Source organism: Salmo trutta, chromosome 36 (genome assembly GCF_901001165.1).
Source record: "Salmo trutta chromosome 36, fSalTru1.1, whole genome shotgun sequence".
Taxonomy (NCBI): domain Eukaryota; kingdom Metazoa; phylum Chordata; class Actinopteri; order Salmoniformes; family Salmonidae; genus Salmo; species Salmo trutta.
In genome coordinates this window covers 25,832,218-25,846,248 of record NC_042992.1, presented here as the reverse complement: position 1 = coordinate 25,846,248, position 14,031 = coordinate 25,832,218, and the positions used below count along the sequence as shown (strand labels likewise).

Genomic DNA, 14,031 nt, shown 5'->3' with positions numbered 1-14,031 from the left:
TCTAGCAGGGCAGAAATTTGACAAACTGACTTGTTAGAAAGGTGGCATCCTACGACGGTTTCACGTTGAAAGTCACTGAGCTCTTCAGTAAGGCCAATCTACTGCCAATGTTTGTCTATAGAGATTGCATGGCTGTGTGCTCGATTTTATACACCTGTTAGCAACGGGTGTGGCTGAAATAGGCGAAGCCACTAACTTGAAGGGGTGTCAACATACTTTTGTATATATAGTGTACATCCAGTACATATACAACATATTCCTGAAACCATTAGGAATGTGTAGACTGAGAAAGAAAGAAATAATACCAATGTTTCCATTTAAATGTTTTATTATTTGAAAAGGAAATACCCTGACCCTGGATATAGAAATGTACAGTAACCTGGGTGAAATAGATTCAAATACAGTTCTTTCATTTACAGATCAAACTACTTTAAGATGTCGGGTTGGTTTTTCAGGCACTTAGAATCACAAAAGTCTGTTTTATTTTCTTCACGCTACACAACAAGTGAATTCTTTGGTCCTTACGTTTTCAAAGGAAAAGGTCAGTTGAAACCACAGTGAGAACAGAATACAACCTCCTGGTTTCTTATTTACATTTCCTTTTATGGATCCAAATATACTTCAAATCCCTTATCAAGACCGGGAAGCTGAAAGTTCTTCCGTCACATTTCAACCATTCTACACACATCAAAATAGACCACCAGTCTTCATTGTACATATATCAAAAGAAGCCAACGCTTCAGAAAAGAAAAGTAACAAACATCATAGCAACGGCTCAAATCAGACTTACAGCAGTATTCATTTATATAATTTAGTGGGATGGGTTGCAACTGAAGATTTGGCAAAAAGATACAATACAATTTTTCCTTTTTTTAGTCCTCAGTGGACTTTGTCCTCAAGTCTCCCACAAGAAGCCATTTTGCTACAGGTGGACTGAACAAAGCACTCTATCGAACTGCTCAGCTCACGTTACTATAAGACAGAGGGTGCATCTACAATGGCACCCTATTCCCTATATAGTTTCCTGGTCATATAAAGTAGTGCACTACGTAGGGAATAGGCTACCATTTGGGAAACTAGAAGCTTATAAAAACAACATAGTCTCCTTACGCTCCACTGATCCACATCATTTAGCTGCAAGGCAGCCATGTCCTGTGGTAAGAGTTACTATAAGAGCTACTCATGGGGGACTGGACCCGCGCTATGTAGTAGTTACTGAAGTTGACGTCTCTGACATAAGGCGCCGGCTGGTAGTAACAGGTGATGTTAGCCAGGGCCGGGATGGCATTCTGCTCTGCCATGGCCCGTAGCGCCAGTGCCGAGATCAGTGCCAGTGTCTGGCGGCGCTCGTGTCCCATCAGGCACACAGTGCTCTCGTCCACCACATGCCGCAGCGTCACCAGGCAGTCGTAGCGCTTGTCCTCCATGCCGTTGAAGTGGTTCTGGAGATACGCCTCCAGCTTCCGCTGCTGCTCACCAATGTCCGGGAAGTCGATGAAGAAGCGTGAGCACATATAGCGCTGCAGAAGCTTCATCTGAGCCTCTGAGTCCGGTTTAAACCCCCGCACTAGCAGGTGGCAGTACTTCAGCAGTCCTCCTCCCCGGATCTCCTCGGGGCTGCGCGTGGCTATGGTCCTGGTGCGGAGGTGTCCCAGGGCCTCCTGGAAGTCCCCGTACATGCTCTCTCCAAACACAGTGGGGTGGAAGCTCTCAGACATGGACATGGCCGTCTCTGAGCAGCGGTCGAACAGCAGCAGTGAGTCCAGGCCGATCTGGAACGAGTCCACGCTGAACTCAAACTGCCTTCGGAGGGATTCCACAAACTTCAGCTCCACGTTCTTCCCTGTGTTGTTGGAGAGGGAGATCAGGCTCCAGCGATCTGTGTCGTTGCACACTTTCACCAGCTTCTGGACGTAGGCCTCTTTGAGGGTCATGGGAGAGACACGGCTGAGCCCCGGAGGTAGGAAGTCCACCAGGCTGTCCAGGACCACGTCTTTGACCACACGAAAGGTCTTGTCATCAGTCAGGTTCAGGCCGAAGATGAGGTCCAAGTCCTTGTAGCCCAGGCCAGTGTCCTGGTGGAGCACATAGCTGGCTGCTGAACCGTTCAGCTTCACATCTCGGACCACCACACCACGCTCCTGCAGTCGTGCCCGAACCACCTGCACAGGAGAGACAGAGACATGGGTGAGTGATCTGAGAGATACTATTAGAAAGACACTTTATTTTTACTAAAAATACGTTTTTTAGTAAAAAAAAAAATCTTGCAGTTGATCTGAGAAAGCAGGTCATTCCTGGAGGACCGAGTGTCTGCTGGTTTTTGGTATTTCCTTTCATTTTGTGTCCAATTAAGACCTAGACAACAGGTGAGGGAAGTTCCTACCTAATCAGTGGCCTTAATTGATCAATCAAGTACAAGGGAGGAGTGAAAACCTGCAGACAGCCCTCCATGGAATGAGTTTGACATCTGTGTGAAAGATAACATGCCACTGCAAGTTGAAACGTTGCTATAATGGTCACTGCCTCTTCTTTTGAAATGGTAATATTTACATTTCAATCAAGGAATGGTTCACCTAGCTTTCAGCCAATGTTCGTAACAGTAAAGACAAAATACTAGCATACAATAATTTGTTGTGTGGATGAGAATAGAGAGGGACTCCATTATCCATTTGATATTTTAAGTAGAAATTGTGAACCAATATTGAATTTCAAAAGCCTGTTATATTAAATGAAGTTCCTTATACCACATTGAGAAGTCAATAAATACTTAAAAAAAAAAAAAATCAACATTTTGACATGTCCCTCCATCACTTCTAGGAAGATTTCAACCCACTAAATCCAAAAATGTCTCCAAGTTACACCAACATTGTTATTTTGTTGCTTTGACAAAGTCATTTCTGAAGATGACTATTTATTCCATGTGATGAGTGATTCATCTGTCCCTCATTTTAAGGTCAACTCCGTTAAGTGTACTTCACTATCATTTTAATATGGTGAAACTACTCCTTTAAAACAAAAAAAAAATTCACAAGAAGTATTGAACATGTAATAGCTGGTTCTACTCTTTTGGACCATCTTCTGGTATTTTGTGGTGGAAAACTGAGTGGGTTGAGCACAACACTTTTACCTATAGATAGACAGGCTAGAAATGTTTTATCAATTTAATTTTGTTTTTGTGAAGCTTGCATTCAATTGCCACTCCCAGTTGCACACAACAAGCTTCCATTCCCCCTGTCATGAAGGGATTTATGGCTGATTTATGATGGAATTGGCAATCCTGTTACGGTCAACCCTGCTACTTTACTATTGTCATTTTTTTAAATTTAACCTCTTGAGATGGGAAAACTTGTTAAACATGTGCTCATTATGACAGAACGCTAAAATGAAGTGAAATCAAGTTACACTTCTTAATAGACACTGAATTGGTGGAATGACCCAAATAATGACAAGCAACAACATTAAATAACAAATGTAATCATTCATTTCTGTTTTTCCGATGCACAGAAATTGTATTTGATCATGAACACCCTATTTTCATAAAAAAATACAAATATCTTTCTTTCTCTTATGCAGAGAGATGACACTGAAGAAATGAAAAGCCTCTGATTGGACAATAATATCCCCTGTTTGTCAGCTACTTTAAAGTCCCTTGTCCTACATATAGTCTCTAGCTTGTAAAAAGCCAACAATACAGAGTTACTGTAGCTCAGCTGAATGAAGATGGGTGGACCTAAAGTCCCCTTAGTTATGCATGGAGAATCAGAGATTTCTCTGTGGGACACAGGAAGCCAGGGCTTGTATTTTTGTCTCTAACTTCAGGAGGAACTCCAGCTGACCTGAAGGTTATCTAGAAGAAAACGTACACATCTGTGTGACATAGACAAATGGGGTTGGGTTGTGAACTTATAAAAACTCTGGTATGATTGTGCCAACATACTTGGCAAAGATATGGTTCACGAGCTTATTGGGTCACAGAACCGTCAGGGGTGGATCCTGGAGTTAAGGGAAACTGCTGAACTAAAGAAAAGGCAGCTGAGATATTTCAAGCTTCCTGACTGTTACAGCACTCCAAAGAGGAAATCAAGAAACTGGGACAATCCTTAACAGGCATGACCATGGTTACCAAGTACACACACTTGGTATCTTTATCCAGACACTGATCCAAGTATTCAACCAGGTATCTAGTCTGTATACGTAAACAATCACACAATCCCTTCCAGGTCGGATCAAGTTCACAAGTTAAGCCTAAAACAGACATTACAACTTAAGGTATCCACTTTCGCTACTATCAAAATACCTCTTTCATGCAGTTGTTGTCCACAACTTTGCTACAGTGCCAACATTTCATAAAAAAATGGATATCTGTATCAGTCACCACCCACAGTGAAATATGGTTTTAACCAGCTCAGGATAGGAATGTTTCCTGACCCACTGGACACAAACTGGTTGAATCAACGTTGTTTCCACCTCATTTCAATGAAATCACGTTGAACCAACGTGGAGTAGACGTTGAATTGGCATCTGTGCCCAGTGGGGAGCCTGTACTTTTGTTTCGCAACACACACGCAAGCATGCACGCACAAACAAAGTCGTGTCTGAGGAATTAGGTTATGTTGGCTTCACCACTATGCTAGGAAAGGAGAGTATCCTGCCAAGTCTCTGCTGCCTGACTTATGTAGCTAGATCCCCATTCATGAATTTAGGCAACGGCCTCCTCCCTACCAACCTAAAAACAAAGACAGACTAAAAAACTGACAAATTGAGACATGCATAATATGTGGGTTGGGCTCCTTCTCTTCCCAAACTATTGCATCTTTTCAGGCCTTAATTGTAACCTCCTTTACCCAGACCCAGAAATCCACTGTGTCACTTTGTGATTGAACAACATTAATATTCAGCTACTGTGACAGGATCCAAAGGGAAGGGGTAGTGGTATTCACAATGAAAAATGACACCACCATGAAAAGTCTATTGAGGAAAAGGATTAAAACATAAACTTAAGGCCAAGAAATAAAGAATGTTGATTTTCAAAGCCAGTCCTTTTTAGGGGTGGAAATAACAGAGAATTGATTTTCCAATAAAAGCACTTTAAGGAGCCCTGCTGTGCACATCTGTGTTGTGTTCCAATGAGAAAAGCAATCAGTTTCTATTGGTAAACCTCTAGACAGATGATACCCTCTGGACAGACGGTCGCTAATAAAAACATTCAGAATATTAAAAACATCCTGAATATTCTGTGAAAACCAGAATATATATATGAATCAATTCCCATAGTCCTTGTGGAATAATCAACGTTGCATACATAGGAATTTACTGTATGGTTCAATGAATACATATGAATATGTATGTCTATTGGAATTAGGTTGAACTAAGCTAAAAGCAGTATTCATTATACACTAAACCAAAATATAAAAGCAACATGTAAAGTGTTGGTCCCATGTTTCATGAGCTGAAATGAAAGATCCCAGAAATTTTCAAAATGCACAAAAAGCTTATTTCTCTAAAATGTTGTGCACAAATTTGTTTACATCCCTGTTAGTGAGCATTTCTCCTTTGCCAAGATAATCCATCCATCCGACAAGTGTGGCATATCAAAAAGCTGATTAAACAGCATAATCATTACACAGGTGCACCTTGTGCTGGGGACAATAAAAGGCCACTCTAAAATGTGCAGTTTTGTCACACAACACATTGCCAGAGGTGTCTCAAGTTGAGGGAGCGTGCATTTGGCATGCTGACTGCAGCAATGTCCACTAGAGCTTTTGAAAGAGAATTGAATGTTCATTTCTTTACCATAAGCCGCTTGGGTGAGTGGTTTGCTGATGTCAACATTATGAACAGAGTACCCCATGGTGGCGGTAGGTTTTTGGTATGGGCAGGCATAAGCTACGGACAATGAAAACAATGGCATTTTATGAATGGGAATTTGAACGCACAGAAATACCGTGATGAGATCCTGAGGCCCATTGTTGTGCCATTCATCTACCACCACAACTTCATGTTTCAGCATGAAAATGTACAGCCCCATGTTGCAAGGATCTGCACACAATTCCTGGAAGCTGAAAATGTCCCAGTTCTTCCATGCATACTCACCAGACATGTCACCCATTTAGCAGGTTTGGGATGCTCTGGATCAACATGTACAACAGCGTGTTATAGTTCCCACTAATATCCAGCAATTTTGTGCAGCCATTGAAGAGGAGTGGGACAACATTCCACAGTTGTAAGGCGTCTAGGTGTAGCAGATAAGGCGGAGTCAGTCGCAGGACACAGAGATGAGTAATTCACGTAACTTTACTCAAAACAACAAATATTCCAAGAAGGAAAATAATCAAGCTCACAGGGCCTAATGAATGTATTTCAATTGACTTATTTCCTTAACTGTAACTATGTAAAATATTTTTAATTGTTGCATGTTGCATTTATATTTTTGTTTATTTTTTTGTTGTTTATTTTTATATTCAGCATAATAAACAATAAGAACTGCCTTACTAAATACAGGGTTGGGTAGAGGGTATCAACCGATGATGAGACCATTCAGATAGTCATACATACTGCTAGCCTGAAACAAACGATGAGGAGGAAGTATTTTCCTTATATGGGCTGAATTATATGTTACTGAGTACAATGACAAGTAGGTCTAACTGAATGGAATAGGTCAACCTGAAAGACACCCTTATAATATCTTATAAGACAAAAGGGTCTCCCAAAATAAGAAGTAACCCCCTTCTTCCACCTTCTCTCCAAAAGCAGGCCATTCCATTCCCGCATTACGCAACAAGCACCTGGTGAAGTTGAGCTAAGGCGGAACACTTCCTCTCGACGTCGAGCAGGAGTGGTAGACTTGTAAAAAAGCCACAAACTGACCAGACAGTGGCGTTGACAATGTCTTGGCGAGGCTTTACATACAGTCTCTTTGCATTCCTACTCCAGTCTGGAGGGTTTCCTCTAGAATTTAATTTACCTCAGTCACCCTATTCCCTATGTAGTGCACTACTTTTGACAAGAGCCCCATGGTAAAAGTAGTGCACTATATAGGGAATAGGGTGCCATTTGGAACTGAACTGAATGTGTTATATTATTTCAGTGAGAAAATAGTCTCAGAAACAGCCGTTAGCCAGCTAAACCCCATGGTCCTCTAAACTCCAGTTAGAGCACTGCCTGGCCTGGACAGAGAGTCACAGAAAGACCCAGCCAAGCCAAGTATATGGCATCAGTAAATTAATGAGATGTTTAGTAGTCTATGACCCTGGCATCCGGTCCAGTCAGCCCAGAAGGCAAGCCAAGACAGTCCAGTCATACTATACTCAGTGTACTGTCAGTAGGCTAGCAGGAACAGATGATGGGGTTTTCCTCAAGAGGTGAATGAGTTGCCTTGCTGTGGGTGGTCACAGCACCTGAACCAGCCATTAAACTAGACTAGCAATGGTACAGCATTCATTCATAAATCTAGACTGGTGATACAGTATTCATTCATAAATCTAGACTGGTATCAGTATTTATTATCATAAAACTAGACTGGTGATACAGTATTTATAATAATACCACAGCATATTAGTATCATAAAATTAGACTGGTGATACAGTATTTATTAACATAACTAGACTGGTGATACAGTTGTTATTATCATAACTAGACTGATTATACAGTATTTAGTAACATAACTAGACTGGTGATACAGTTTTTATTATTATAATTAGACTGATTATACAGTATTTATTATCATAAAACTAGACTGTTGATACAGTATTTATTATCATAAAACTAGACTGGTATACAGTATTTATTATCATAAAACTACACTGGTGATACAGTATTTATTTTCAGAAAACTAGACTGGTGATATAGTATTTATTATCATAAAACTAGACTAATACAGTATTTATTATCATAAAACTAGACTGATGATACAGTATTTGTTATCATAAAACTTGAATGATGACACAGTATTTTATCATAAAACTAGACTGATGATACAGTATTTACTATCATAAAACTAGACTGGTGATACAAAATTATTTATCATGTAACTAGAATGATGATACGGTATTTTATCTTAAAACTAGACAGATGATACAGTGCTTATTATCATAAAACTAGACTGGTGATACAGTATATATTATCATACAACTAGAATAGTCCAGATTCTAAAACTACTTAATTAAAGAGACTTTACATAAAGGAAGGGTCATCATTAGTCTCAAATCTTTCCTTATATCCGCTCAAATCTTATCTCGCGGAGAAAGAGAGAGAGAGAGAGAGAGAGAAAGAGATTTGAAGAAGAAAAACTAGTCAGGCATACCATTTCATTTTATGGGCCAATGTTGAGTTCAGCTGGCATTTCACCACAATTGTCTCCTTGAAAGACAGCAACAGGAAAGCACACGTCTATATGTAGAGGTCTAACAAAGCTATACACTGTAATGTAAGACCAAACTATGTTCATGGAGACGTATGGTGTCATTGTCATTCAGTCTCACCAACAATAGACCGAAAGAGGAGTTGGCTTATAATCTGGAAGGGCCCACAACAGAACCAGGTGACTGGGATAGTATTGTGGTGTGTGTGTGAGTGAGTGAGTGCTTTGGGTCTACTCTTACCACACTGATACCATGCCAACCTTGTCAAGAGTCCTGACCTACTAAGGCCCCTGTTACTGGTGTGACCAACTAACTAATCTAGCTTCCTTATCCTGCCCCAGAAATGGAAGCCATCGCCCCAACCCAGGAAAGAAGAGCTCACTTCCAGTAAGCTCACAATGGTGAAATGAGAGCAGGAACAAAACAAAAACATAGGAAAACATCTGCCTCAGGCTTTGCCCTACTGTGTTCTACTCTATTCTAGAATGTACACCCTGAATTTGATATGAGCATACCTGGAAAAAGTGTGTTCCCTTTCCTTGACTGGCCAAGCCAAGTAAAACAGATTAGCACCCATAGCGACTTCTACCAACCTACTGTTAACATTAAGTAATATCTGATCTGATCAGACACACTAATAAACATTCAACGTCTGGATATGTAATCTCGGCTGTATAACACCACTGGGTAGGCCTACTGGGTAGTGTGTGTGTGTGTGTCACAGGAGGTTGCTGAGAGGAGGACGGCTCATAATAATGTCCGGAACAGTATAAATGAAATGGCATCAAACACATGGAAACCGTGTTTTTGATGTACAGTACCAGTCAAAGGTTTGGACACACCTACTCATTCAAGGGTTTTTCTTTATTTTTCACTATTTTCAACATTGTATAATAATAGTAAAGACATCAACACTATGAAATAACACATATGGAATCATGTAGTAATCAAACAAGTGTTAAACAAATCAAAATATATTTTATATTTGAAATTCTTCAAAGTAGCCACTCTTTGCATTGATGACAGCTTTGCACACTCTTGGCATTCTCTCAACCAGCTTCACCTGGAATGATTTTACAACAGTCTAATAGGAGTTCCCACAAATGCTGAGCACTTGTTGGCTGGTTTTCCATCACTCTGCGGTCCAACTCATCCCAAACCATCTCAATTGGGTTGCGGTCAGGTGATTGTGGAGGCCAGCTCATCTGATACAGCACTCCATCACTCTCCTTCTTGGTTGAATAGCCCTTACACAGCCTGGAGGTGTGTTGGGTCAATGTCCTGTTGAAAAACAAATGACAGTCCCACCAAGCGCAAACCAGATGGGATGGCGTATTGCTGCAGAATGCTGTGGAAGCCATGCTGGTTAATTGTGCCTTGAATTCTAAATATATCAGAGACAGTGCCACCAGCAAAGCACCCCCACACCATCACACCTCCTCTTCCATGCGTCACGGTGGGAACTACACATGCAGAGATCATCCGTTCACCCTCTCTGCATCTCACATAGACACAGCGGTTGGAACCAAAAATCTCAAATTTGGACTCATCAGACTAAAGGACAGATTTCCACCGGCCTAATGTCCATTGCTCATGTTTCTTGGCCCAAGCAAGTCTCTTTTTGTTATTGGTGTCCTTTAGTAGAGGTTTCTTTGCAGAAATTCAACCATGAAGGTCTGATTCACACAGTCTCCTCTGAACAGTTGATGTTGAGATGTGTCTGTTACTTGAACTCTGTGAAACATTTATTTGGGTTGCAATTTCTGAGGCTGGTATCTCTAATGAACTTATCCTCTGCAGCAGAGGTAACTTTGGGTCTTCCTTTCCTGTGGCGGTCCTCATAAGAGCCAGTTTCATCATAGCGCTTGATGGTTTTTGCGACTACACTTGAAGAAACTTTCAAAGTTCTTGAAATTTTCAGGATTGACTGACCTTCATGCCTTGAAATAATAATGGAATGTCGTTTCTCTTCGCTTATTTGAGCTGTTCTTGCCATAATATGGACTTGATCTTTTACCAAATAGGGCTATCTTTTGTATACCACCCCTACCTTGTCATAACACAACTGATTGGTTCAAACACATTAAGAAAGAAATTCCACAAATTAACTTTTAATAAGGCACACCTGTTAATGAATTCAAATGCATTCCAGGTGACTACCTCATGAAGCTGGATGAGAGAATGCCAAGAGTGTGCAAAGCTGTCATCATGGCAAAGGGTGGCTGCTATGAGGAATCTCAAATATAAAATATATTTTGATTTGTTTAACACTTTTTTGGTTACTACATAATTCCATATGTGTTATTTCATAGTTTTGATGTCTTCACTATTATTCTACAATGTGTGTGTGTGTGTGTGTGTGTGTGTGTGTGTGTGTGTGTGTGTGTGTGTGTGTGTGTGTGTGTGTGTGTGTGTGTGTGTGTGTGTGTGTGTGTGTATGTGTGTGTGGAGGCCTATTGTAAAGTTCCTCAGGACTGTCAACCCAATGTGGGCTTATCTACCCACAATCCACTGCACTAAATCAGCAACGGTGACACTTCCCATGGTGCGCGCGCACACACACACACACACACACACACACACACACACACACACACACAACAATATGGAGCCGCACCATAAATAGATGTTATCTAGATGACCGTTTTTCAATAAACACCCCCTATTGAGAGCCCTGTGGAACACCTCGAAGAACACATATTTCTGGCCGCAAGGGGAAAAAATGTTTGGTCCTGGGTTGGATCAGTTGGTTTTCCAGGCAGGAGAGAGAGAGGGGAAGGGAAAACGTCACTGAAGATATGTACTATTGCTTACTGCCGATGGTATGGGACTGGATGGCCAGCCAGAGCCTACTGGAGACTTTTCCAGCCTGGGTGTTTTCTACTAGAACAACATGGATACGGCATACATCCTTCACATAGGTCTGATCTATCAATACAGATCACAGGCATACATTTCATTATTAATGAAAGCTACACGAGACAAGAGGAAACTTTTCCATTCTCAATTTCTCTATACTCTGCCCAATTGTAATTCAATATACAGTACCTTACTTTCTCTCCCTCTATGTGTAAAAGTTGTATCGTTTTGTAGACCAATGAAATGACTCTGGTCGCAGACTTGGAATGAGAAAGTGGAAAATGGCAGTTAAAGCATTAGATCATCTGCTCCTTGAGATCTCCTCCTGTCTGTTAAAGTGAATGTAAATAACAGGATTCACAAGTCATGATTCAATGCAATGGGTGGATATTCAAATATAGGCTAACAAGGCACCCCAGTATATTTCCAATACCTTTAGTAGACCATTGTAAAAAATACAGTGTATGAGCATGCCAAAAGGACTGGCACAGAAGCATATTCACAGATGGTATCTGACCTGATTTTGAAGAATTTTGGAGCTTTTTATCGTCATCCACAGCACTGAAAAATGTGCTGTTATTATGCTGTTACATAAATACGACATGGTTAGCCTTGGAATGCTCCCAAAATACACCGCCTTCCTGACTCTACTTACTTCTCAAATTCAACTGTACAGTGCGTGTGCGTGTGTAGCCTATGTGAGTTAAAGTGTGCAAGCGTGCGTGCGTGCGAGCGTGTTTAAAGAAAATATATTTGCACACATTCCTGAGTTGGCTATTCATTCACTAAAGTAATTTATGATGGGACTGAATTAAATAATGACTGAACTATTAAAAAAAAGGGAAAATAACAGTTAGGCTATATGTGATGAGTTTGGAAGTAGGCTAGAAAAAAGTATCGTCCCTCATTATCCGGCTGATTGTCGTCCAGAACTCCCCAGACCAAAGCCGTTATCTCACCTGGACTATCTGCCGAGGCTGTACGGAAAGCGTCGGGAAGTTTCCGCGTCCGTGAATAGGGACGCTCTCTCCGAGGATGGAGTCCAACCTCTGCACCTGCTCCCAAGACAACACACAGAACCGCCGACTCTGCTCCGACTCATCCCCGGAGGACATGATGGGACGGGGAAAGGTAGTAAAATCTTCTGTAGTGTTGGTGGATGTAGGCTATTATGGTCAGTACCAAAGCAATTCCAAAAATAGGTGTTTCTTTTGAAGTTGGAATGAAACTTGAAATCTTCAATAAATCATACAAAATCGCCTTTGTTGCGTTTCTCAGATGTCACTTAGAACATACGTTTCAAAACAATCTAGGCTAAAGTTCCGAGAGTTCTGCACATATAAAACATAGATCGGTAAACTAAACCGTTTGTCATCTCCAAAATTCTCCTGCGCTGTGACTGTGATACACTTCTAACTGTAATCCAGCTGGAAGCATATTGACGGGTTTAAAGAAAATGGGATTAACATAAGCGTCCTGATTGGTTGTGCGGGAGGTTTATGAATACCTCAATATACAGAAGACTACAAGAGGCCATGCGCACACACCCACTTCCCTTGCGTCAGTAGAGGCTAGTCTGCTGCTTTCATTGGATACTTCAGTCACATTTTAGTAGCTCCGTGCATAGAGCCCCACATTGGAGCTGTCATAATACCCATTACACTTAGTGGTCAAACAGGGAAATGGTTCCAATCGTTTTCCACAATTCATTTTTCCCATAGGGGATTTTAGAAACACTTAAAATAAGGGCTCTGTTTCTTATGGGTTTACCATGGCATGACGTTTTGATAGCCATTTAAATCTCTCTCCAACAAGGTGACCTTTATCAATATATTTGTCTCTATTTACTCTTAGATTCAAAAAGGCAAATTAGCATCAAAGTAGACATCATGCAAAACTACAAATCCCTGCAAACTCCTGCACGTAATCTCTAGCTGACACTTTAGCTAACAGGTATTGTGTCAGTTTAAAACTTGCACAAGACAGTTCACAGAATTGTCCATTAAAATAAATGTAGCCAAATGATTCATTATTATATTTAGCTAACATTAGATAGTTAATCCAGATATTCTTACCTTTGCCTCGATTCGTCAGTCTCGTCCAGATCAACGTGGCCTTTGTAGTTATTTATGATAGCCACATTAGCAGCTAATTAACATTTCATTTGTTGGGTAAATACAGGTGAATATATTGATAAACGTCACCTTGTCCTAGAGAGATTTACATGTTTATCAAAACGTCACACCAGGGTAAAAGATTAGAAGTATTTAGTGTTACAGTGCAATCTGTATCTCCATTATGTCTTTATTGGCAACCTATCATTGACACTTTTCAAAACTGCCCTGACCAGTCATCAACCTCACACTCTACAATATAATTCAGTGGTTCTCAAACTTTTTGGATCTGGGGACATTTTGTGATAGTAAATTAATCAGGGACCCATCATCAGAACTTGAGTTTGATAAAGGCGTTTTACTATGACTTTGGCAGTGCATGGCCTGATGAACCAAGTCTCAGGCCCTGGGAAGGAACATTGTAGCCCTTTCCTGCAGTCAAATGATGTAGTGGCCTCATGGGTTGAATGTTAATCATATTTTTCATTGTTTTTTAAAAGCCACAGAAAATCAGGTGCTTCAATATCAAAAGGTTTTGTTATAATACAATCTTCTGTGATGTATATAAAGTGTAATACTGGGATGTAAACTCAAAATGTAGTACATTTTAAGCCCATAACCATGTGTGTGAGGTGTATACTTTTGTTGCAAAGTAGATTTGTGCCCAAGGTAAACTGCCTGTTACTCAGGCCCAGAAA

At 40.7% G+C, this 14,031-nt stretch overlaps 1 protein-coding gene across 1 annotated transcript; it reads right to left on the bottom strand.

Annotated features, from left to right (window-relative positions):
- Positions 1-310: 310 nt before the first annotated feature.
- On the bottom strand, positions 311-12,694 carry LOC115175732 (terminal nucleotidyltransferase 5A). The gene is made up of 2 exons (XM_029735197.1): positions 12,179-12,694; positions 311-2,162 (listed from the first exon to the last, which is right to left on the bottom strand). Exons 1-2 carry the CDS (start codon positions 12,332-12,334, stop codon positions 1,131-1,133), a joined length of 1,188 nt encoding a protein of 395 aa, XP_029591057.1. The 5' UTR covers positions 12,335-12,694; the 3' UTR covers positions 311-1,130.
- Between the last annotated feature and the right edge of the window lie 1,337 nt (positions 12,695-14,031).

What these genes read in the sequence shown, in the direction of transcription:
- LOC115175732 (XM_029735197.1), bottom strand. Translation starts at nt 12,334, where the DNA reads ATGTCCTCCGGGGATGAGTCGGAGCAGAGTCGGCGGTTCTGTGTGTTG. An exon ending in AGCCTCGGCAGATAGTCCAG is followed by an intron (nt 2,163 to 12,178) that starts GTGAGATAACGG and finishes TCTCCTGTGCAG; the next exon opens with GTGGTTCGGGCACGACTGCA.